This window comes from Convolutriloba macropyga, chromosome 2 (genome assembly GCF_964194025.1).
Source record: "Convolutriloba macropyga chromosome 2, txConMacr16.3, whole genome shotgun sequence".
NCBI classification, from domain to species: Eukaryota; Metazoa; Xenacoelomorpha; order Acoela; family Convolutidae; genus Convolutriloba; species Convolutriloba macropyga.
Window position 1 is genome coordinate 62,221,218 of NC_134469.1, and position 23,769 is coordinate 62,244,986.

General features: G+C 38.0%; 3 protein-coding genes across 3 annotated transcripts in view; all 3 read left to right on the forward strand.

Annotated features, from left to right (window-relative positions):
- The first annotated feature begins 7,149 nt into the window (after positions 1-7,149).
- LOC142334958 (uncharacterized) lies at positions 7,150-8,355 on the forward strand. The gene is made up of 2 exons (XM_075383287.1): positions 7,150-7,728; positions 7,921-8,355. Exons 1-2 carry the CDS (start codon positions 7,150-7,152, stop codon positions 8,353-8,355), a joined length of 1,014 nt encoding a protein of 337 aa, XP_075239402.1.
- Positions 8,238-22,093, forward strand: LOC142334587 (drebrin-like protein). Its single transcript, XM_075382735.1, has 5 exons — positions 8,238-10,049; positions 11,148-11,397; positions 13,468-13,597; positions 13,945-14,134; positions 20,547-22,093. Exons 1-5 carry the CDS (start codon positions 9,756-9,758, stop codon positions 21,603-21,605), a joined length of 1,923 nt encoding a protein of 640 aa, XP_075238850.1. The 5' UTR covers positions 8,238-9,755; the 3' UTR covers positions 21,606-22,093.
- Positions 22,094-22,139: 46 nt separating this feature from the next.
- The window catches only part of LOC142334588 (uncharacterized), an 84,571-nt gene continuing 82,941 nt past the window's right edge, over positions 22,140-23,769 (forward strand). Inside the window, exon 1 of the mRNA XM_075382736.1 lies at positions 22,140-22,522. Coding sequence (XP_075238851.1) covers positions 22,207-22,522 — 316 coding nt within the window. The 5' untranslated portion in view covers positions 22,140-22,206. The remainder of the gene's footprint in view (positions 22,523-23,769) is intronic.

Consider the following 23,769-nt stretch of genomic DNA (forward strand, 5'->3'; position numbering starts at 1 on the left):
TCTTTTATTGGGTAAAACGTTGGAATTATTTGTGATTTCTCGTTTAAGTAGGTTGCGTCGTCATACTAACCATTTTTTCAGCACAGCTATCGTATATGCAGCCCTGTTTATGCAGTATTTTAGTTTACTCCTGCTGCTCTCAGCGTAGATGAGTTGTCCGTTATTTACCTGCTCCTCATTTATGTGTGACGTTTCGCATTTTGTCCGTTCCGTCATGGCAAATTCTTGCGTCTACAGAATGTTCTCAAAATCATACCCCACAATCTTTAAGGATTGTGAAAAACCTACAATGCTAACCAAATGGAGAAGTTTCCAGTTCAGCTGCACGTTCCCATGTGGCTTCCATGCCCTCCGCATATTGTCGTATCACTTTTTTAAAAAAGTACATCATTATCAATATTTTCATCTGAATCGTTATCCTTGAATAAAAAATAGTCTTTGAGCTTCCGTGGTCTTGTTGTTCCCGACGTACTTCTTGTTTGATATCGTCGTTCGGTAACACTTTGCGAAGTAGAAGCCGTGCTTCTATTTGGAAATTCTTCGCCTTCACTCCTTTCGGATGTTGCCACCAGGCTATCCCGCTTCTGCTGTGTGGCTACTTTAGGCGCAGGTATCTTCGTGCTTCTGTTTTTGTTGTTTGTGTTAGTATTTATTGATTCTCTTGTATTCCCACCCATTGGTGTTTCAAACAAGTCTTCCTTGACTGTCTCATTGTGAGCTTCAGTACTTTGTTTAATTTGACTATTATTCTCTTCAGGATTCACGTCTCTTCTTCCTGTGTCATTCATTTTTGGAGTGACTACCTCAGTTTCCACAAAATCACTGTCCTCCGTAACCTCACTTTGGGATATTCTCGGTTCACTCTTTGCCTTCTTAGGTTCTTTTTTATCAGTGGTAGCACTTCTACTGTTAAAACGTTTGAGTCGATCGTAGTTGACTTTTTGTTTTTTTTTCGTTTTCACATCCTCAATAACAAAGTTTAGATCGTTGATTATTTCACGTATTTCTTGCGGTCCGCTGTAAAAGGATTTAAATTTCTTTGTCTGGCCAGTTTTCATTGTGGGGTTGAAGGCCAATACTACATCGCCTACTTCATTGTGGTCCAAATGTGCTACGGTCATATTAGGTTTTTTGTGTTTCTTGCTCCAGATCCATGCTTTCCCGAACCATTTCATGGCACGTCTGTAGTTCGTCTTTCAAGCAACCAACGTAATCACTCAAGGTTGGCTAGATTTTGGTTTGTATTGTTTGATACATGCAATCAATCTGTAGCGCGCATGATTGTCCAAAAAGAAGGTATAAAGAGCTGTATTTGGCAACAGAGTGAATTGATTATCTGTACGCCATCATTACTAGGGGAAGATAGTCGCTCCAGGTGTTGTGATGTTCACCCATATATTTTGCAAGGCTCTCTTCGATTGTGTATGTGTTTCTGGTCTGGAGACTTTTTTTGACAGCATACTTCGCAAGAACTTACCCACTCGTGAACATCTTTTTTCATCCCGGGCCAGTAGAATCGTTTTTGAACCCGATCAAATGTCTTGGCCATACCAAATATTCCGCAATGTTCATGAAGGAAAAGTAGAATTTCTTTTATAGGTGATAAGTTTAAGTTGTTAAAATCGTCAACACGTTTCTGTCTCTTGATTAGATCATTTTTAATTTGTAAGTTTCTGAAATCAGTCCAAAGTTTCCACAGGGTTCTAGAGGCTCCTGCCATGTTTTTTATTTGAGGGCGTCTCCCGTTCTCAATCCAGTTTCTTAGTATAATGAGGTCGGCTGCAACTTTTTGATGTTCAATTAGTTGTTCAACAGATTTCCCTAGTCCAATGGACCAGATGTTTTTGTCTTCCGTATTTACTTGGTTCACTTGATCGTAGTTTTTGACTTGTTCTTCTGTCCGTGGAACTCTCGACAGACAGTCTGTGTGAGGGACTTTTTTTCCCGCTTCGTGTTTGATTTTAAAATCAAACTGTCCGAGCTTTTCTATCCATATGGCCAATAATCCGTCTGGTTCCTTAAAACTATATAACCACGTGAGGGCCCTATGGTCAGTAACAATTATTAACTTTTGTCCCAGAAGAAAATTTCTGAAGTGTTGAGTGAAAAAAAAACTATTGCAAAAAGTTCTCGTTTTGTCGCAGAGTAGTTTCGTTGGTTTTTGCTGAGCGTTTTGCTTGCGTATGCAATAACTCTTTCACCCTATTGTTGTCTTTGGGAAATAATTGCGCCAATGCCAAACAGAGAGACGTCGGTGGTCAACGTATAGGGATCCGTGTCATTCGGATAACCCAATATTGGTGCTTCCTGTAATGCTTGTTTTAGTTGTCAACTGCTGATTCACACTCTTTGCTCCAACAATAGAGTTCTTTTTTTAATAGCTTTTAAAGCGGCTCTGCTATTTTTCGAAAATCTTGTATGAATCTTCTGTAAAAACCAACTAGTCTTAGTATTGCCCTCAATTCTTTTATTGTTCGTAGACTTTTCATTTTACTGACTGCCGTTTCTTTCTCCGGATCCACTCCTACGCCTTGATTTGATACAATGTGTCCCAGGAAAAGAAATTTTTCCTGATAAAAATCTATATTTTGAGCTTTTTATTTTCAATCCAGCGTCTTTAAATCGTCCAAGTACGAGATCTAGACGGTTGAGGTGCTCCTCAAAGGATCTACCGAAGATGATTATGTCATTCAGGTATATTAAAGCCACTTCATAAGAGAGTCCCACCATGATCAATTCCATTAAATTTTGGAAGGCTCCTGACTTTGATGCCAAACGCATGGGTAGTCTCTTCCACTTGTAGAGTTCTATTGGAGTTACAATAGCTGTCACATTCTGCGACTCTTCATCCGGCAGCATTTGGAGATATCCCGATGTCATATCGATATTGGAAAAGTATTAATTTCCGTCTGGTGAGTCAATAACGTCATTTATTCTTGGTAGCGACCAACTGGTTTTCTCGATTTGTTTGTTCAAGCCTCTGTAATCTACAACTAGTCAGTAGCTGCCGTCTTTCTTTTTCACCAATATTGATGGTGCTGCCCAATATTAATGGGTTGGTTCAATTAATTTTGCATCCTCTAGATCTTCGACAATTTTTTTCATTGGTTTTCTTTTATCAAAACTCATACTGCAATAACTTCTTCTGAATGGCTCTGCATCTTTATTGAGTTTAATTTGGTGTTTAATTTTGTCACAATATCCTAAGTCATTCGAGTTTCGGGAGAAAACTTGTTGATGTCTCATGAACAATTCCTGTACTTTCTTTTTCTGCTGTTTATGTAAATTAGGACCTTCCAAATTTGCGTGTTTTCCCCTTTGAAAAGTTTCCAATGTTTTTGGCTTATTTTGATTTGTGAAAATTCCATTCACAACTAAGTTCTGTCTGTTTTCAGAATAAGTTTCTACTTTAGTGTTTTATACACTGTCGCTGGTGCGTCGGTTAGATTTAAGACTCTTATCATACTAGAACCATCTTTCATTGATATCATACAGGCGGCTAAAAGCAAACCAGTCTTTAGTTCAAAATCTTCAATAACTTCAGCTAATCCTTCCACTCCCGGAATTTCTTCTCCGTTTTCATCAGCTAATCTAATTCTCATTAGAATTTTGTTTTTACCCTGTATATAAGTGTTTTGTCCCGCAACTGCAAAAAACTGAACACCTTGCGTTTTTTCTGTGGTAAGCGGTATTGAAATTTTAAAGTGACTGCTATATAGTTTCTCTTCGTGTAAGTTTAATACACATTTGTTGGTTTTCAGGAAATCAATTCCCAGCAGACATTCTATACCTTCGTCTGCCGTTATCACAAAATCTTGTTCAACCTCCGGTAGTCTTGGTTGCAACTGTACCAACAGCGTTACTTTTCCTATTATTTTGATAGCTGAGTTATTGGTTGTTAAAACTCGTTTTGTGTACTTTTGCACAATTCCCGGTTTGCCCAGTTTTTTGTATGTGGACCAGCTCAAAAGCAATATACTACTTCCACTGTCTAATAATCCAACGCATCTGTTCCCATGAAGTGTGATTTCTGCGTTTAGACATTTAATTGTGTTTGTCGAACAAACTCCAATGACATTACAGTTCTTGGTGGTTTTCTTTTTAAAAGGGCAGTTTCTTTTCAAGTGTTGGGAACTTCCACATAGGAAACAGTTTCGACAATTCCTCGAAATGTGCCCCTCTTGTCCACAGGCTCTGCACTTGAAACCCTGCCTGTCGTTTATCTCTTCCGAAAGATCTGTCTCGATGACTATGTCCTGGCTTTGGCAATCGCCGCCACTCGTTGAATCCACGATCTTATTGCTGTCGTCTATCATATCTGTCGTCACCCCACCTTCCCCGGGAACTTCTTTGCTCCCTAGATTGATTTTGACGGTTCTCTCGCTGTTTGTCATCGACTGACAATTGGTTCACAAGCCTGGTGACGGCCTTCACTAAATCTTTTGTTTCATCCCGTCTAATTACCGCAACTTTTGGTGTTTGCTCTTCCTCTTCTATTCTTGTTACAGCTTTTAGATGCATTGCTCGTTCCAAAACTGTTTCAATTTTCATATCCTTATCGCCGATTTGCTTTCTGAGATCTAACCTCACCTGACTATGGTTGATTCCTTCTCGAAATCGTCTCAGAACGAGATGGTTTCTAATGTCTTGCGACTCCGTTTGGTAAGCTTTCAAAGCCGACTGCTTTAAATCTCCCAAAAAATCTGTCAGTTTTTCTCCTGGTTACTGTACGCGGCGAACGAGCCGTCCGCGGAAAACAACCAGTTTTTCGCTATAGTGTTCTCGAAAAGCTTTAACGCATTTATCATAGTTTTTTCTTGTAGTTCGAGTAGAGTGCGATATAACTCTTTGGCAGATTTTTGTAGCAGAAGTGCAAAGTAATACGGCCGTTCATCAACTTCGCGGGCCGGATCTCCTTCAGCTCTTTTCCAATTTTGTATTTCTGCTAATAGCTCAAAATGAGTCACGTAGCTTTCCAAGTCGTTTGAACCGGTAAATGCTTCCGGTAATAGCACTCTAGAGGTTGAGTCCGTTGCCATTTTACTGTTCCCCTACTTGTATCGTGCCCTTTTAAAACTTTGTTTAGTTGTTGAAAATAATAATTTCTATAAAATAATTATCAATTAGATCGTCACTGGTAGGGGTTTTCTAATTTTATCTTTGATTTTCTATAAAAATCTCTTTACTTTAATGTTTAAAAAATATTGTTTATAAAACCTAACGCTTATTTCAATATGGTATTTTCTTTTTTATTTCTTATTGTTTTTTTTCTTAATTTTAAACAGAATTTTAATCTACAGTCTTATATATGACTGTCCCACCTTAATTCTCTTCATTATTTTAATATGATGCTAGCTGAATTCCATTTTTTCCTGGTTTATTGACGTTTATAATATATATATATATATATATATATATATATATATATATATATATATTCTAATTACGACAAGGATGATATTAGGCGCTTTAATTTTCTTTTACTTTCTCCTGCTTAATGTTACCTGATCAACTTTTTTTTTGCTTTTTGTTTTTTTTTAATTAATGGTAGTTTCAGAAAAAGTCAATATATAACTTTCAGAGTATAAAACAACGCAACTGCTTTAATTGATTTTACAACGCAAATATCCTGCAGTTTTTTTTCGATTGCTATGCCGCTCGTTATCTACAAGTCAGTTTCGCAACTAAGATAGAATGAGAAAAAATATTTTCCTAGACTAACAAGACTAACGCAGTGGCGATCAGTTTCGATTACCAACGACAACAACTAGAGAAAATTCTTTACTTGTACTCACTTGTTATGATGCGGTTTTTCCACACAAGCAATTTTCTCTATTCACAAACGAGTAATAGTGAGCCCCACGCGAGTAAATTCTCACTTGCGACTGATTCCGTTGTGACTTCTGGAACTCACTCCCACAAACATTGGTGGAAATAGGTAGAACTGGTGATTTGTTATCCCAAATCTTGTGTTTTCTCGAGAATAAATCGGGATTAAAGTGCTTTTTATTCGCATCTTCCTACCGACATTTTTGTTAAATTTTTTTAAAATTATTATTTTTTTAAATCTCTGTCGCCAGTGTAATATTCGTGCACTGTGTACGGTTACGGGTTGGGTTGGGGATATTTCTAAAGCACTTTAAAACCTCGGGTTTACTGATGAAAATCTTCTAAGTCTAAGACTATAATTAATTATGAAACTGTAATTATTAAAGTTGTTCAATTTAGAGTTAGACTTATTGGTCAAAAATACAATAAGCCTCCAAAGATTACGAGGTGTAAAGCTGATAAGAAAAAAGGCAGCTCAATTATATGAGGTTTAGTTTTGAATATGGTCTTTGGTTTCGGTCCTATCAATGGTTGATTAATCTTAGGTTATTTTTACCCATTTTCTTTAATCTCTTTGGGATTTTCTTAAAGATATTTTCTACCGCACGGGTCCCTGTTAGTTACTTGACGTCTGTTAGTTACAAACATTCCTTGACGTCTCCCGTCAAGATGACATTCCGTGATGATTCCCATCATTATTTATGATGCTTTCTTTATATTGTTAAAATCCGGTTTACTCTTAGATGGTTTCTTTATATTCTTTTCCCGTTTATTGTGAAAATTCCGAATTGTGCGTTCACTATGTATTTTATGAGCATGTCATACATTAGGTTCTATGATTTACTACAATGGAATTAGTACACACCGCTCTTCCACAATGGAATAGTGGAAGAGCGGTGTGATGGCCGTTCTGGGAATACAGCTAATGTTTCCCGAAATCTAAAACAGACCTTCACAGTTGGAACCTGGAATGTGAGGAGCTACAACCCCAAAGAAGACGCCATCTTGGAAGCACTTGGGAAGAAAGGGGTAGACATCTGCGATTTCCAGGAAACCAAAGGAGACCAATCGGAAGATGTCAAAGAAGGGCACCAACTTGTCTTCTTCGACTGACTCAGCAAGCATCATGGTCAGGGTTCCGCGATTAGAGAAGGAATAAAAGTTCTGGAATCAGATAGACACTCGGATTGCATATGCACTATCACGATACAGAAGAAAACCAACTGGTGCTCAGCGTCACCCGAAGGTAGCAAAATGAAACTTTATCAGATAAACAAGAAGAGGAACCAATTAACCATAGTAAACTGCTACGCCCCCCATATGGGAATCACCAAAAACGACCCATTGAAGAGCGAGCGATTCTACAAGGACTTGAGCTCCGTGATGAAGAAAAGGAAAGGACAAGATGTCATAATCATCGGAGATTTCAATGCTAAACTCGGGACGAAAGACTTCCCCAGTGGACCAGTAGGATCCTTTGCTAGGGGAGTCAGGAATGAAAATGGCGAAATGCTTCATGACTGGCTAGCAGATCACACATACAATGCAGCAAATACGTTCTTTAAACACAAAGCTTCCCACATCACAACATGGGAAGGCATATTGCATAATCGGAAAGTCTTCAACCAAATTGATTATATAGCCCTACCAAGTTGCAGACACCAAGCCATGATGAATGATCGGAGTTACAATAATTTCACCGTGGGCACGGACCATCTGTTGGTTTTAGTCACCCTCCACCAAGGAGCTGGCCCTCAAAGTGGAAAGGGTACTCCCAAAGTGTCCAAGACGGGAGGTAAGGAACTCCTCAAGCTTCGTTTAAGGAAAGCTCAGATTAGGCAAAAACTTAGCCAAGTCAAGCCTGAAAAGATACCACACCTCAAACGCGAACGCAATAGAGTGAGTAATGCTATCCAGCAACGAAAAGCGTTTCTGGCAACCAAACATTTAATCGATGACGCCGTGGAGATAAATCAAGCAAAGGACAACGCCCAAGCCTCACTGGCTCTGAAGAAATTACTCTAGGAGCAACACAGAGGAGTCCTAAAGAAAGAGAAAATCAGCGCAAGCAAACTGTCTGATCACTTCCAGCAACACTTCGCCGACCCCCATGCAGCCGACATCAACAAGACTCCGCCCGGCTTCATAAAGCTCCCAAGTGATAAAGAAGTGACTACAGTAGTGAAAAAGCTAAAAAACAACAATGCACCCGGCCCTGACATGGTGAAGAGCGAGGACATAAAGATCCAGGACCCAAAAACTATTAGGAAGGACCTGAACGATATGATCAGGACCAAGGTCTCAAAGCTCACCAACGGCTACCTCGTCACGATTGGGAAGCCTGGTAAGGATCCTAAAGATCCGAGCAGCTATGGACCGGTCAATCTGCTCTCAACATATCGAAAACTCCTATCACCAATAATCCTGGATCGCATCTCAGATATAGTCGATGAAACAATGTCACCGTCTCAGTTCGCATATCACCGAGGAACGTCAACCGGAGACATAGTCCTCATACACAAATAGCTGATAGCTGGAGCAAAGTCCAAGGGACTTGAGAAAGTGTGTATGGGAATCGACATGTTCAAAGCATTTGACACAATAGATAGAAGCAGGCTCTTAAATACCCTGAAGGCCCAAGGGATCAGCAAAGACAATGTCACGTTAATCAAAATTCTCCTCAGCAACACATCACTCCAAGTCAAACAGGGGTAAAACATTGCCAGAGAGTTTAAAACCAACAGAGGAGTCGCCCAAGGTGGCGGTCTCTCTCCTAAAATGTTCACCCTATACCTCGACGAAGCCTTGAGAGAGACCGATAGAGAAATCGATAAGCCCAGCACAATCGACGAGCCCAACATGATAGACCTGCACGACCATGACTATGCCAAACGTTACAAAAACTGCTTGAGAAGTCATCTGGAGTATGCGGACGACGTCGATTTCCTCTGCGATTCCGAAGAAGCGAAAGAGACTACCAATAGCCAAAAACGTACAGATGAAGTACAACCTGACAAAAAACGAAGCCAAGACAGAGATAATTAAGTATACAAAGGCTGCAGATCTCAGAAAAGTGAAGAAACTGGGCACGATCCTAGATGAGGTAGCCGAATTTAACCGGTGCAAGCAACTAGCTGCCCTCGCCATGATAAGATATCAAAAAATCTGGCGGAACCATTACATAAATATTAGAAACAAGATATCAATTTACAATGTCTAAGTACGCTCCATTCTCTTGTACAACTGCTCAACCTGGGTCTCTAACACCACTATCAGAAACAAGCTCGATGCATTCGACAGAAGACAGCTCAGACAATGTCTTAATATACTACCAGAAGATTATCAAAAATGATCAGCTGTATGAATTGACTAACCAAGAGAAGCTTTCAGAGTTTGTGGCCAAGCCCCGAGATACCCTTCATTATATCACTACACTGCAACCCAAACCAAAGTGCTCCAACCCGGCGAATCTTATGAAGACGTACCGAGACGATCTGGGCTCCCCCGACTTCCACAACTGGCTCACGAGGGCCCTGGCAAGAAGACTGTAAACAATCAACAGTCGCGCTGAACTGAACTGAACAATGGAATACAGTTGCTGACATATCCAATTAAAGCCAAAATCAAATTAAACTCGTTTAGTGTAACTAGTTTCAACACACACAACTAGTTTCAATTTAAATGTACTTTTCAAGCAGATAAAACGTCTGAGAAAAATCCCAAATTCCTGGAAAATTGCAGCTGTGACACCAATCTACAAAAAAGATGACAGACGGAAAGTAGAAAATTACCGACCAGTCTCTCTTTTAGACATTGACAGTAAAGTTTTTGAGAAATGCATTTGTTCAGCTTTATACGCTCACTTCGAAAAATTCCTTACAGAACACCAACATGGATTTGTTAAAAAACGCTCAGTTAATACAAATATGCTATCCTTCTTGAAATCAATTCACGACGCACTCGATAACGTATCAAGCACCGAAATTGTAGCATTCTACACAGATTTCTCCAAAGCTTTCGACAAAGTGCCGCATTTTGTGCTTGTACAAAAAGTTGCCAATATTGGAGTGGGAGGTTGCCTATTAGAAATTATCATTGACTACTTAGACAATAGGAAACAATTCGTTGGGATAGACAACACAAGATCGGAAACTTTAGATGTAACAAGTGGGGTACCCCAAGGTTCTCTTCTCGGACCACTCCTGTTTTGCATAACCGAGGTGAGCTACAATAGCTTGAAAGATTTCAAAAGAAAGTAGTCAAATGGATCCTTGGACAAAAAGTCATGCCATATCCAAATCAACTGAGACTTCTTAACATACTACCACTACCAATGTTCATGCAACTAAATGACATTCTACTTTTATCGAAATTGACAGAAGACGATAGCTTTTTACCAATGCTGAAACAAAATTCAGAAAAAGGGAGAACAAATGAATTATTCAAGCTCCCGAAAACCAGAACTGAAAAGGCTAGAAATGATTTGTTTTTCCGTACATGCAGACTAGCAAATCGAATAGAAAAATGCATTGAATTTAATACGAAAAAAGGCCTTAAAAATCGAGTTTTAAATTTCATGTGGAAGTTTGTAAACGAGCGATTCGACGAAAATAACATCTGTAGCTGGCATCTTTGCTGTGACTGTCAGATCTGCAGAAATAATAGGACAATTTTCTAAGACGACGACTGGGACGAAAATCCCCTCAGTGAAAACTGTAAATCCCCAACAACAACAACAACACAACTCTAATCTTACATGGTTGGTGAATAATAATGACAAATCGAGTAAATTTACTCGAAAATCGGAATTTGGCTACGTAATGGATAGATTTGAAAGTATTTCAAATACTTGATTAAGTTTTAAGCTATTGAAGAGCCCGGACCACCCGATATTCGTCCAGTTCCTTTTTATTTTAGGATTTTGTGCACAACGGGAATTGTTATCAACTGATACCTGTCAAGGATTGGAAACGTAAAAGGGTAGTCGATCAATTCGTGGGCGGTACTCCTCTGTAAAAATAATACTATTTGACAGTAGTCAGCAACGCAAACGAAGGAAGTAAATTTATACAAAAAGTGAGCAGTAAGAAAGAAAACAGGATTTAATTAATCGAAAGATACCTAGCCAGTAACGTTATCTTATTCTATAATAGTAGTCTCCCCTCCTCACCCGGCGTTCCTATCGACGCTTCAGCAGTCGCGCGTCGCCGCATGTAGATTGATCCTTAAATGCATATAAAAGAGCTTCGCGGTAGGGCGAATCTGATCTGTTCGAGAATTATTGCAAAGTAATATATCCCTTGCTGACAATTTTGAAGGTTTACCATGTTATGCTCACCATGAGTGGACTAAGGATAGACAGTGGTGCGGAGAGTGCTATCTCTCAAATCAAGCAGAGTGGAGGTAATACCACAACCTGTTGTCTTCTAACCTTTCATGTGGATTCTAACCAACTCCTACTGTCTGAATTTTTCGAAGATGGCACAGATCTCGAGTGTGTTCTGCCTTCACTCAATCCGTCTGCTGTACAGTACTTGTTCTGCTGCGTGCATGACTCCCTCAATACAGGTTAGCTATGGTTGGTGTTTTGTCGTCATTGCTACAGCGAAGAAGCCCTTTGTCGACTTATTGATCTGCTGATTTTGCTCAATTGAATTTTTGGATCTTTTCCGTTTGTGCCCCCCCAGTACGTTATGCGCCCCCCAGTTGCAAAGCACGTGCCATTACATAGTAAATCATTATGTAAATATATTGCACGTGCGTCTGGGTGGTGCAAATAATATGCGCCCACTAAGCTGGGGGGGGGCACAAACGGAAAAGATCCGAATTTTTTTAGCGATATAAAGAGCAGTATAAACCAATGAGACCTGCAATTAATGAGACTTAATTTAATATTTGGGCTTTAGCTAAACCTGAAAGGGGCCTCTTATAAAGGAACTATGAGAGATGACGAGAAAGAACCACAATTATTGACTGCTCCAAGCTTTAGTGAAAATTCGGGTCTCAAAGTCATCAAAGCATCGTCAAAACATAAATCCCATAGAGATTGATGTCCGCTCTACAAGAAAGCAGATAGGACCTAGAAAGCATTAATGGCTAAGTTACTAGTTGAAAAAAAAGAAGGGTTCAAAATTACATTTTTTGGAATAAATTTTGATTTTTTAGAAACTAATTCACTCGTTAAAACTATTAGCTGTACACTTAAGACATTTAATAAGATGTTTTCAACTCCTGCTGGTAGCCAACGAGAACTGATTATTCAGAATAGTTCATACGGCTGCAAATATTACATCAAATACAGACAAAAATTACAAAATTAAATGAAATTTGTGATAAGTGTCCTAGCCATTAAAACTGTAAGCTATTCACTGAAAATTATGTATTTGCTCAATTACGACTGCCTTCAGTGTCGTCATTTATCTGATAATGTGACAATATATTAGGAAAGAACCACAGTTGTTGACATGTAACCAGAAATCGCGAAGTTTTTAATGAAAAGTCATAAATTATTATTTGAATTGAGAAACCGCTCAGCGGATTAACTATTGTTTCACTCAAAAATGATGGAAGCTGCCATTAATTGGCCTATGACAGAAATAAGATTAAAAGTGATAAAATTGAAAATTTCCCCTAGATTTTTAAAACAATTGTATGTGAATTCATGAAAGCCATTAGATCAATTGAAAGCATTAGATATTTTCACTAATACCTTGTTCGATAGCCAATGGGATCTATAATAATTAGGAGTTAGTCATAAGACTGAGAAAATAACAAATGTAGGAAAAACTGATTAAACTCTAGGGTTTATTAAAAGCTTACAAAAACTCTTTTTTGGAGCCATAAAAACCTTGTTATTTGCTCTGAAAACATAAAAAATAATTTTTGCCTCGTCTGAACGTAAATGAGATCTTCAATAAATCATGAACTTCTTTATGCGAACTGACTCGTCTGTAATTGTCATAGAAAACAAAAAAGCAAACAAATTATAAGAACAAACGGCACCCCAATACATTGGGAATTCTTTGATTGTCCACTATTAGACGAAAACTGTTTTTTTAACCGTTGCGCATCTATTTGAAACACATAATTGTTTCAAATTTTTTCATAATACATAATTTGGCTAAAAACTTTAGATATCAAAAACAAATGTAGCATTTTAGATAATTATCGATTTAATTAACAGAATGTCGGCAAAGTGGGCCGGAAACGCTTAAAAATATTAGAAGTTGGTTTTGTGGCGCGTTGATAATATTCTTTGCTCGATAACATTTTTCTCTAAAAAATATCCCTATTTCTCACTATTTCTGGTCTTCTGTTTGTTCCCGCAGCTCTTCAAGTTTCAATATATGGCCTACGTTATATATAGTTAGTTAGTGATGGAATATCCTAATATATAGTTAGTGATGGAAAATGGGCTGTACCACTACGCATCTTTAAGATGAGCTTATCGTTGTTTTAAAGTATATGAAACTATGAAATCAAAAGTTATAAGTCCGAAATATTTTATTTAATGAAATTCAGTGGACTTTCATAGAAAACGGCTTTTTTGTTTTACTTCTACTTCATGAGATATCCACGCAAGTTTACAAAAGCGAAGCCGAGACCACTGGCATCTTTTTAAACAATCGTTGTATTTAGGTCTACCTAAGAAGGTTCTCATTCAATGGATTGGCGAATCTGCTCCTGAGTTTGTGAAGGCGGCTGCTGTCCAACATTTGCCTGTCCTTTTGAGGATGCTTGCACCCATTCATCTTACAGTCACTGCGAGGTAGGGAATGTACACAAATTACTAGTTGGCGAACACACGTGCATGTAGGAGTGACAAAAGTTTGGGTAGCAAATACCATAGGAAAAGCAGATTTCCTCATGGAAACCTCTCATTGTCAATCCCAAAAAATCTTAATGGTCTGGAAATCAGTGGGTGCTAAGGTTACCACGTGTTAGTAGCAAATTTTCTTATGTTTTTGTGCTCATGAATGACGGCAGTCATTAGAGCTATGTACAGTTTTTACGAGAGTGCCGATAAACCTTGCATATAGGTAGTGTAGTCTAATCAACAATGCTGATTTGGTGATAAAGTATCTGTAGGTAACTAATTTTTTTATGATTGAGCAGATGTGAGGAAGACATAGACGAGGTAGAGATTAAGAGAGAGCTTTCCAAGTCATCATCACAGTACGGCATACACAAAGAGAAGCCCAAAGCACAGGACATGACTCTTCCTGGCCCTGTTGGCACCAATTATAGAAAACCTGATGCACTCAAAGATATCCAGAGTCCACAGAGGCAACAATTTTGGGCACAGGTAATGAAGTATTGAATTCATAGGCACGCCTAGAGGTGTTATTGTTTTGTGAACTTGAGTTCCATGGATCTATGGCAGTTGTATTGTAGAGTTGCTAAGCAGCAGTTTTGCTTAGATCTATTTGATATTTTGTGTTTCTACTTCTGATGGGCTGTTTATCATTGGAATATTCAATATTTCCATGGAAAAACTGTAGAGGTTCGCCTGTTCGTTTTTAATTGCTTTCGAATGAGAAATAATTACTGTAAACGTGTGTGTCTTTTTATGCAAATTTTTCACTTGACCGTTTTGCGCTTTTCTTCAAGAATAATCTTTGACTTCTTAAGTGACTTTTTTGCGCACTTCTTGATTTTTGAGTGATTTCAATTGCTCTCACTCCGAAATAAAGTTTGCCGTTCAAACAAAACCGATTGTTAGAGACGCGATGACAAGGCCCTGATAGCGCAGTAGTTAAAACCTACCTCGAGATGAAGGAATCGGACTCCGGAGGTCGGAGTTACAATCCTACCGTGTGGTGATGTTTTCGCACCCATAAAGAAAAATTTTTCTAGACTGGCTTAATTAAATTGCGCCGCCTGTCATTCGAGAGCAATTTTTCCGACGTTAATGGGTTTGTTTATATCTGAGATGCTGAAAGCTGAGCGTATCTTTTTTGCAGTACTCTTGTTTTTGCATAATCAGAAGAGTTTGGATTGTTTTGGGGCATATAGATAGCCGTTTTTGGCCGTACTTTTGTCCGATTGGCCCATTTTTTGTTTGGAGTTTTGTTTTTTTTTGTGGAAATATCTTTTGGTGGATGCTGATTTAACATGAAAAACTCTACAGTTTCTTGAGAGCCTAACAATGCGTTTCAGGTGTAAAATGGACGCACATTTATCCAATTTTTCTCCGTTTTCGTTTGTATTTTGGTATCTATTTTTGTTCGTGTTTTTGTTTGTATTTGTTTCTGATATCAGAAAAAAAATCTTGTTTGCAACCCTCAGGGATTTTCATTTTGTTTCTTTATTTACAGAGTTTTAGTTGCTCTGAATGAGAAGCAATTATTGTAAACATGCGTCGTTTTTATGTAATTAATTGCTCTCAAACGAAGTTTGTAGCAATTATATTAGTCCTGTCGGTCTTTTTTTTTTATGCGATTTTTCGCTTGACCAATTTTTCGTCTGACGCTTTCGACTTTTCGTCCTCAAAAACGGGATAAACAGGTAGCGCCCAGTGGGCATTAAGTGCTCTTAGAGCCTTTCAGGTCTGTTTCAGCTCAAACTGTTTTGGAGACTTATACTTATACTTATGGTGTGAAGGGCGGTTCTTAGAGGTTGAGACCCCCCCCCTCCCTGTTGACCCCCCACCCCCACTATTGCCTCCAACCCCCCCCACCGCGCTGTTGCCCCCCCCAACCCACTGCTGCCCCCATCAGCCCCCGGTGCACCCCCCCCCCCCCCCGTGGCTAACTACTGACCAAGCCAACCGCTCGCCGGTCGTTTGAGAGCAATTCGCCCGACGTTAGTCGGTTATGTTTTTTCTGCTTGACCGTTTTGCTTTTCTTCCAGAATAATCTGTGTCTTCACAATTGACTTTTTCAGGGACTTTTGATTTTTGATTGATTTCAATTGCTCTCACTCCGAAATAAAATTTGTTCAAATAAGACCGATTGATAGAGAGTTGATAATAAGGTTGTAATGGCCAAGTGGTTAATGCCTCTGTCGAGGTGACAGAATCGGACTCAGAAGGTCGGGGATCGAACCAGTCCCTAGTCTGTAGTTTTTGCGCCCACATCAAAATTTTCATCTAGTTTACATCCACTGAATATATTGCATCGCCTGTAATTCTAGAGCAAGTTTTCGGACGTCCGTCGCTTTCTCTTGGCGTTGATTTTTTAAAATTTAGTAAAAAATTATTTTATAAGTGCAATTTTCATTATTGTCAAATCATTTTCTTAAAATTTTTTGAAGTTTCAAATCAACTGTTTTCACCTACTTTATTCGTACAGCCAGATGGCTATGTTTTTTCTAAGCGTCGAATGCTAAATAATGAAATGATTTTTTTCTGTTTCAATTTTTCTCTAATCATTACTTATTAATAGCCGCCCTCGTCTCCTCAACTGGCTATTATAGCGCTCCTAATTTTTTTTCACTTCGTTGAACGTTTTTTTCGCTTTACCCATTTTGCCGCTTTTTCGACATTTTGCGTGAAATCTTTATGACTTCTCTAGGCTAGTTTTACTCTGCTGTCATTCTGCTCAAAGTCCGTTTAAACAGCAGCTGCTCTGCAAAGCAATTCAAAATGAAGAGCGTCAGTATAAAAAAAATAAAGTCAGAAATAGAGACGGGATAAACTCATAAAGCCCATTTTTAATGCCCGGTACTTGAACTTTGTTCTCATAAGTTTTAGTTACTATCTATAATGCTTATTGGTATTGATACTAGACCCTGTAGCCTCTCTTTGAGAGCCATGAGTCTGTTCAATTACGAAATGACTTCGAAATAAAGCGCACTCAAAAATGTTTTTAAACAAAAATCAGTTTTTGTTGATATTTTCTTTTCTTTCAATTCCAATAGAGTCATGGGAATCAACGGTGGCTATTCGGCAATCTGCCGGGTATGTTTTATATTTCTTTCAGATAATGCAGCAATGAGATTTTGCTGGAATTCATTTTAAACATTTTGGCTGGTTTTTATTTTCTGCGAAAATGCTTGGAGCCTCAGTTTTAGTATTAAACTATTTTTTTGCCTTTGTATTATTCCGTTTGTTTTGTCTTGTTCATGATTATTTTAATTTTTGCAATAGTTTGAACTTTTCCATTTGAAATTTTCAATAAAAAAGTAATATCTACATTTGCCCTAATTGCTGTAACTCCAATATACGAAAAATCTGGAGTGCTAATCTCTAGTATTTTTTTAAGAAAATATTCAGTTCTGTTTCTAAGAATATTATCTTATGATTTCACAATGTGTCTGTGAAGAATTGGCGCCAAGAATTGATTGTAGAGTTCTAGTTTTTTTATACTAATATCCTGTTTTTGTCATCACAGTATTTAACTCTATCATTTCAGTCTAGCAGTATTTGATTATCCTAAAGTTTTCGGTCATTTTTCAACGTTACCACCTGTTTAAAATTAAGTTTTGCGGCATCAAGATTTCAGTGTTTTTAATCAACGTTATTTCAAATGGTGTAAGTCTGTGCTGTCTTTTGGATTGTTGCTGAATGATGTCTTGTTTTGTTTTTACTTTTTCCAATAATGTCAGTATGCAAATCTTTCTTGTTACGACAGTGGTGTAAATTTTACGATTTTTTTTTTCAAATCTGTTGATGTAAAAAGTTAGTGCTTTAAGTGAAAAAGTTTTGGTTTCGGCTGTAATTACGGTTTTGGTAAAGTTCCGAGGCTTCGCGTTGATTCCCGAATTGTTCCGGCGATTTTTTTTTGCTTTTTCATCTGGCGCTCTTTTTCGTTTCAGATTTATTTACACCGCAGAGCTGAAAAATGGGTTCTTCCTCTCACTAACGGCGTTTGCGGATATGACGTCATTTCTAACTCAATCTAGCAAAAGCTTTCAGGTCATTTGCGTAATTACATTTTGATCATACGTTACCTTCCTAATAAAATGACTTTTACACTTCAAAACTTAATTTAAGTTTGAATTAGTTTGAGCTCAAAGGAAATAATATTTGTAAGTTTGAATTAGTTTAAGCTCAAAAGAACTCATATTTGTATCAAAAGGTCCCTAATAGAAAAGGTTTCTGAGAAGTGAATTTCAACAAGCCTGATTATTTCAAGGCTGAATGTTTTTTTACATAGTTTTTGGGCGGCGTCAATAGCTTTTTCAACTTATACTATCTGTTTCTATCTATTATACGACATTCAAGTATATTTCATATCTATTCCGGCAGTCTGACGGCTATGTTTTCCCAATCCATTTGTTGTCCATTTTTGGTCTAGTATTTTTTAGGTCAATGCAAATTCTTTGAAATGAGTCAGGACATGTCGCGCTATGTTTTTATTTCTTCGTCAAGATTTTTGTTTCGAAAATTTCTGTTTGTTTTTTTTTTACTATTTTTTATGATCTTCTGGAGACTGTAGATCTACCAAGCTATAACAGTCATTTTCTGGTAATCGGCCATTTTAAACATTTTGGCTGGTTTTTACTTGCTGCGAAAATGCTTGGAGCCTCAGTTTTAGTATTAAACTATTTTTTTTGCCTTTGTATTATTCCGTTTGTTTTGTCTTGTTCATGATTATTTTAATTTTTGCAATAGTTTGAACCTTTCTATTCAAAAATTTCAATAAAAAAGTAATATTTACATTTGCCCTAATTGCTGTAACTCCAATATACGAAAAATCTAGAGTGCTAATCTCTAGTATTTTTTTAAGAAAATATTCAGTTCTGTTTCTAAGAATATTATCTTATGATTTCACAATGTGTCTGTGAAGAATTGGCGCCAAGAATTGATTGTAGAGTTCTAGTTTTTTTATACTAATATCCTGTTTTTGTCATCACAGTATTTAACCCTATCATTTTCAGTCTATCTGTATTTAATTATCCTAAAGTTTTCGGTCATTTTTCAACGTTACCACCTGTTTAAAATTAAGTTTTGCGGCATCAAGATTTCAGTGTTTTTAATCAACGTTATTTCAAATGGTGTAAGTCTGTGCTGTCTTTTGGATTGTTGCTGAATGATGTCTTGTTTTGTTTTTACTTTTTCCAATAATTTCAATATGCAAATCTTTCTTGTTACGACAGTGGTGTAAATTTTACGATTTTTTTTCAAATCTGTTGATGTAAAAAGTTAGTGCTTTAAGTGAAAAGGTTTTGGTTTCGGCTGTAGGTACGGTTTTGGTAAAGTTCCGAGGCTTCGAGTTGATTCCCGAATTGTTCCGGCGATTTTTTTTGCTTTTTCATCTGGCGCTCTTTTTCGTTTCAGATTTATTTACACCGCAGAGCTGAAAAAATGGGTTCTTCCTCTCACTAACGGCGTTTGCGGATATGACGTCATTTCTAACTCAATCTAGCGAAAGCTTTTAGGTCATTTGCGTAATTACATTTTGAATATACGTTACTTTCCTAATAAAATGACTTTTACACCTCAAAACTTAAATTAAGTTTGAATTAGTTTGAGCTCAAAGGAAATCAAATTTGTAAGTTTGAATTAGTTTAAGCTCAAAGGAACTCATATTTGTATCAAAAGGTCCCTAATAGAAAAGGTTTCTGAGAAGTGAATTTCAACAAGCCTGATTATTTCAAGGCTGAATGTTTTTTTTACATAGTTTTTGGGCGGCGTCAATAGCTTTTTCAACTTATACTATCTGTTTCTATCTATTATACGACATTCAAGTATATTTCGTATCTATTCCAGCAGTCTGACGGCTATGTTTTCCCAATCCATTTGTCAATTTTTGGTCTAGTATTTTTTAAGTCAATGGAAATTCTTTGAAATGAGTCAGGACATGTCGTGCTATGTTTTTATTTCTTCCTCAAGATTTTTGTTTCGAAAATTTCTGTTTTTTTACTATTTTTATGATCTTCTGGTGACTGTAGATCTACCAAGCTATAACAGTCATTTTCTGGTAATCGCCCAGCTGTGTTTCAACTCTTAAGTTCTTGGACTTTTTATTCGCGTGATTTTGTGCTTATTATTAATAGCTGCACAGCGATAGCTGGGGCTGTTATTGGCCTTCTCTTGGTTTGCTTTATTTCTTCGTTTTTGTTACGGCCATAGGACGTCACAGCCACTTTTTGTTCTTTAGTTCATGCAATTGCAACTGAAATGCGTGCGTGGCTTCATTTTTCGCTCTTAGTGGAGCGAGTTTTTTTGTTCATTCGCGTGATTAAATTTTTGGTCACACTTGACTTACCTCACTCTCAAAAATGACTTCATCACTTTGAAATTGACTTTTATTTACTTTAATTCAAAGAGATAAGGTCAAGTGAATGTGTCACTCTAAATGAAGGTTATTTAAGAGCAGTTGATAGAGGCAGCAATAACTTATACAGATTCTTAATCATAAGATAACATCTCAGCCTTCAAAGAAAAGACTATTTTTTGTTCTGTCTTACTGTTTGACTGAAGATCTACGAAGCTATTGCGGCTATTTTCTGGCAATCTGACAGCTATGTTCAGTACAATTGACGTCATCGTGCTCCACGTCTGGTTCATTGCAAAAGGGGGACTCTTGAAATTTTGATACGCCAATTTCCTCAAGTAAATTGAATTATTTCGTTTCTTTTTTGTTAATATTTGATTTCCTGCCTCGATGTTCTTCTCTGGTGGACTGCCTGTGAATTTCATTTGTACGTTTGCTTTATTTTGACCAGTTTCTATAACAAGGAAATCTCAGAATGTCATTCCCGGTTGAATTTGAGTTTAAAACTAATTCAGCGTTAAAATATCCGTTTGATTTAATGCAATACAATTTCAGGAGCAAGCTGAGAGTGAACGGGAGAGAAATTTGAAGGTTACTCGGCTAAATCAAGCTAAACAGGTTAAACTCAAGGCGTCAAAAATTGAATGGACCCCAAGCCCTGCTGTGTCTAGTCACGAACAAAGTGTTATGGATAGGCATAGAGAGCTAGATGCGATCAAAAACGCCAGAGTTGATTTCCAAACTAGTGGAGACTCGGTGAAAGATTCTCCTCATAACGGGACATCAAGTCATGCTCGAGATGTGATGGCACGAAAACAGGAATTGGAAGCAATGCGTACATCTCGAAATAAGTTTCAGTCAGAGGAAGCGAATCTGCCGAGTCGCATCGGCAATTCACAAAGAGAAGATCGACGAAGAGAGTTAGAAGCTTTGAAACATGTGCGTGTGGATTATCAAGCTAATATTGGTGAGACACAAAACGTTCCCACACAATCTAGTGAGAGGATACAGCGGGATCGTGATCTCGAACAAATACGAGAGAGGTTAAGGCACCAAAACAGCTACGAACAGGCTTCTCAGAACTACTCGGCTAGTGAGAGGCGTCCATCCAGAGCTGAAGAAGCAAAAATTTTGATTCGTCAACAGTCATCAGAAGTGCGCAACATGTGGCTGGATCGAGAGCGCAAATCCAGCCAAGGTCAAGATAGTAACATCACGAGGACAGCGATACCCCGCGCATTGCACGGAGCTGGAAATGAGAGGAGAGAAGTTGGGTTTAGTTCTGATCAACAACAACAATATATTCAACCAGATTTTAGTGAACAAGTGTATCCTGATTTTAACAGCTCGGATAACTATTATGCTCAGCAACCATTTACAACACAAACTTATGAGCAGGAAGCATTGGCTGCTGGAAATGGAGGCATTCCATTAACTACAAGCATCCAAGCTAACGCTTTGTATGATTATGACGCAGAAGACGATTCTGAAATTACTCTACGTGTTGACGATGTGATCACTTCAATCGAGCAAATTGACGTTGGATGGTGGCGCGGAATGTCTGCTACGGGTCACCTGGGACTATTCCCAGCAAACTACGTCCAGATCATCTAATGGTTTTTGAAGTCAATTAGCGTACCCGAATATTCAAATATGTCAAGTTAGGCAATCCATCATATCGCTAAGAAAGATGGACGTCTTGATGCCTCTGATAATTATCTTACGAGATCATGAATTCATTGAAGTTTTTGATTCATTAATATGAGTGATATAACGCCCTTGAGCTTCATCATTGAGACTGGAAAACTTTCAACGGAAACGAATTGAAAGCCACTGTCAAAGAATTGAGCCACTGTTAATCCTTCCTCTTTCTGTATAGTTTAAATACTAGCTATCTAAAGCCTCTACTATCTTTGTGCTACTTCTATTCTGATTATTAGCTTTACAGTTCTTTTGTCGTATCAGCCTTCGTAATCTTATCACTAAATATTGCATATCAACTTTGTACAAAGATTTGTAAATAGTTTCCGGGCTCTTTGCACCTCAAATGTTCTATTGCTTTTCACTTTTAACGCGTTAATTAATTCTTCAGTTTTTCAAAATTGTTTTCACATGCAAAGTGTTAAAATGTGACAAAATTTGAAGCTCCCATGTTAGAGATCTTGGGAAATTCAGTGCAGAATAACGGCATTAACATGAGCACTGATTTCAGATCATGGTATCGTCAGTAGATGTAGAACAATCGTTAGTTAATTCTGCGGTTGATGGTAATGTAGTAAACCGAAGTAGGCCAGCAACCACTGATGATCGTCAACGCCAACCTGGATCGTCATCTTCCAGTCGGAAGATCAGCTGGCCTGGAGAAGATGAGCACATATCAGAGTCACGTGAGGTTAAAAATGGAGGGAACGAAGCGGCGGGCAGAGTGGAATCAGTGTTCCTCACCGAGGATCAAAAAGTAGGATTGCAACTCAGTGCACGCGCTCTTAAAAGTGTACCCGACAAATCAACCTTCCTCACAGAAGAACAGAGTAGGCTATTTTAATGTTGTTTCAATGATCCCTTTTAGCAAATGATTCAGAGCTGCGCTGAGCATTAGCGCTGCATTATTCAGCAGAAGCTATTTCATTTTTTCGTCACTACCTACTTTTTAGTGTGGTGTCAATTATCACCTTAAAATAATGTTTAATTGCTCTTGAACGAAGTTCATAGCAATTATTGTAAACGTTTGTGTCTTTTTACGACTCGAAGAGGAGTATTGGTATTCTACAGGTTTTTTTAACAGAAAGCAAGTTTGTTCATGACTTGAATTTTGGCTTCTTTCTATTCGAGCTTTTAGCTCCGTTTTTGATTGTTGACTTCTGTTTTCGAACATTGGACTTTAACAATAGCTTAGTTTGTAATGTATAGCAATTGGTAACAGTCTGTAATTCAAGGTGAAGAGGTCAATTTGAGAAAATTTGATCCCATTTACCTACCTACCCCCCAAAAAACTACCCCCACCCACCCCTCCACGTACCTACCCCCCCCCCCCCCAACGTACCTACCCCCCCCCCAACGTACCTACCCCCTCCCCCCCCCCCCAACGTACCTACCCCCCCTCACCCCAACCCCAACGTACCTACCTACCCCCCACCTCACCTACCTACACCCCCACCACCACCTACCAACCCCCCACCAGCACCTACCCACACCCCTTAACTGAAAAAAAATTTAACGCTTTTTAATGTTATATTGGTCTACTATTTTTGTTATTTCTAGTGTTTTTTTTTCGATATTCTGATTTTGTCCAAGTTAGGGTAGCGATTATTTTGCACGAAGATTCGAGTCGTTTCCGGTATTCTACCGGCTATGTTTTTTTTTCTATCGAATGGACTTTATTTTTTTATGAAATATCTGTGAACTTTTGAGACTTACTGGATATTTTTGTTAGGTTTTGTTATCGTGTCACTTAGTCCCATTAATAAACACCTAAATGTGGTTTGTTGGGCTACTTTTGTTTTTTTTCTCTTGTCTATTTTGTTTTTGTGTGTTCGGTAAGGTTATGTTAGAGATTATAATGCACGACGATTCGAGTCCCTTCCGGTATTTTACCGGCTATGTTTTTTATTCAAAATTTTTGCGTTTTGCGTGATCTAAAATTATCTCTCAATCACAATTTCAAGCAGTTGTATTCAATTGGCGGCAATTTAATACTAAAAGTCAAGTGAAAAGTGCGCCGACACTGGTGCCATTTTTTAACTTTAAATCTTAATAGTGGTATATGATAACCTCTAAT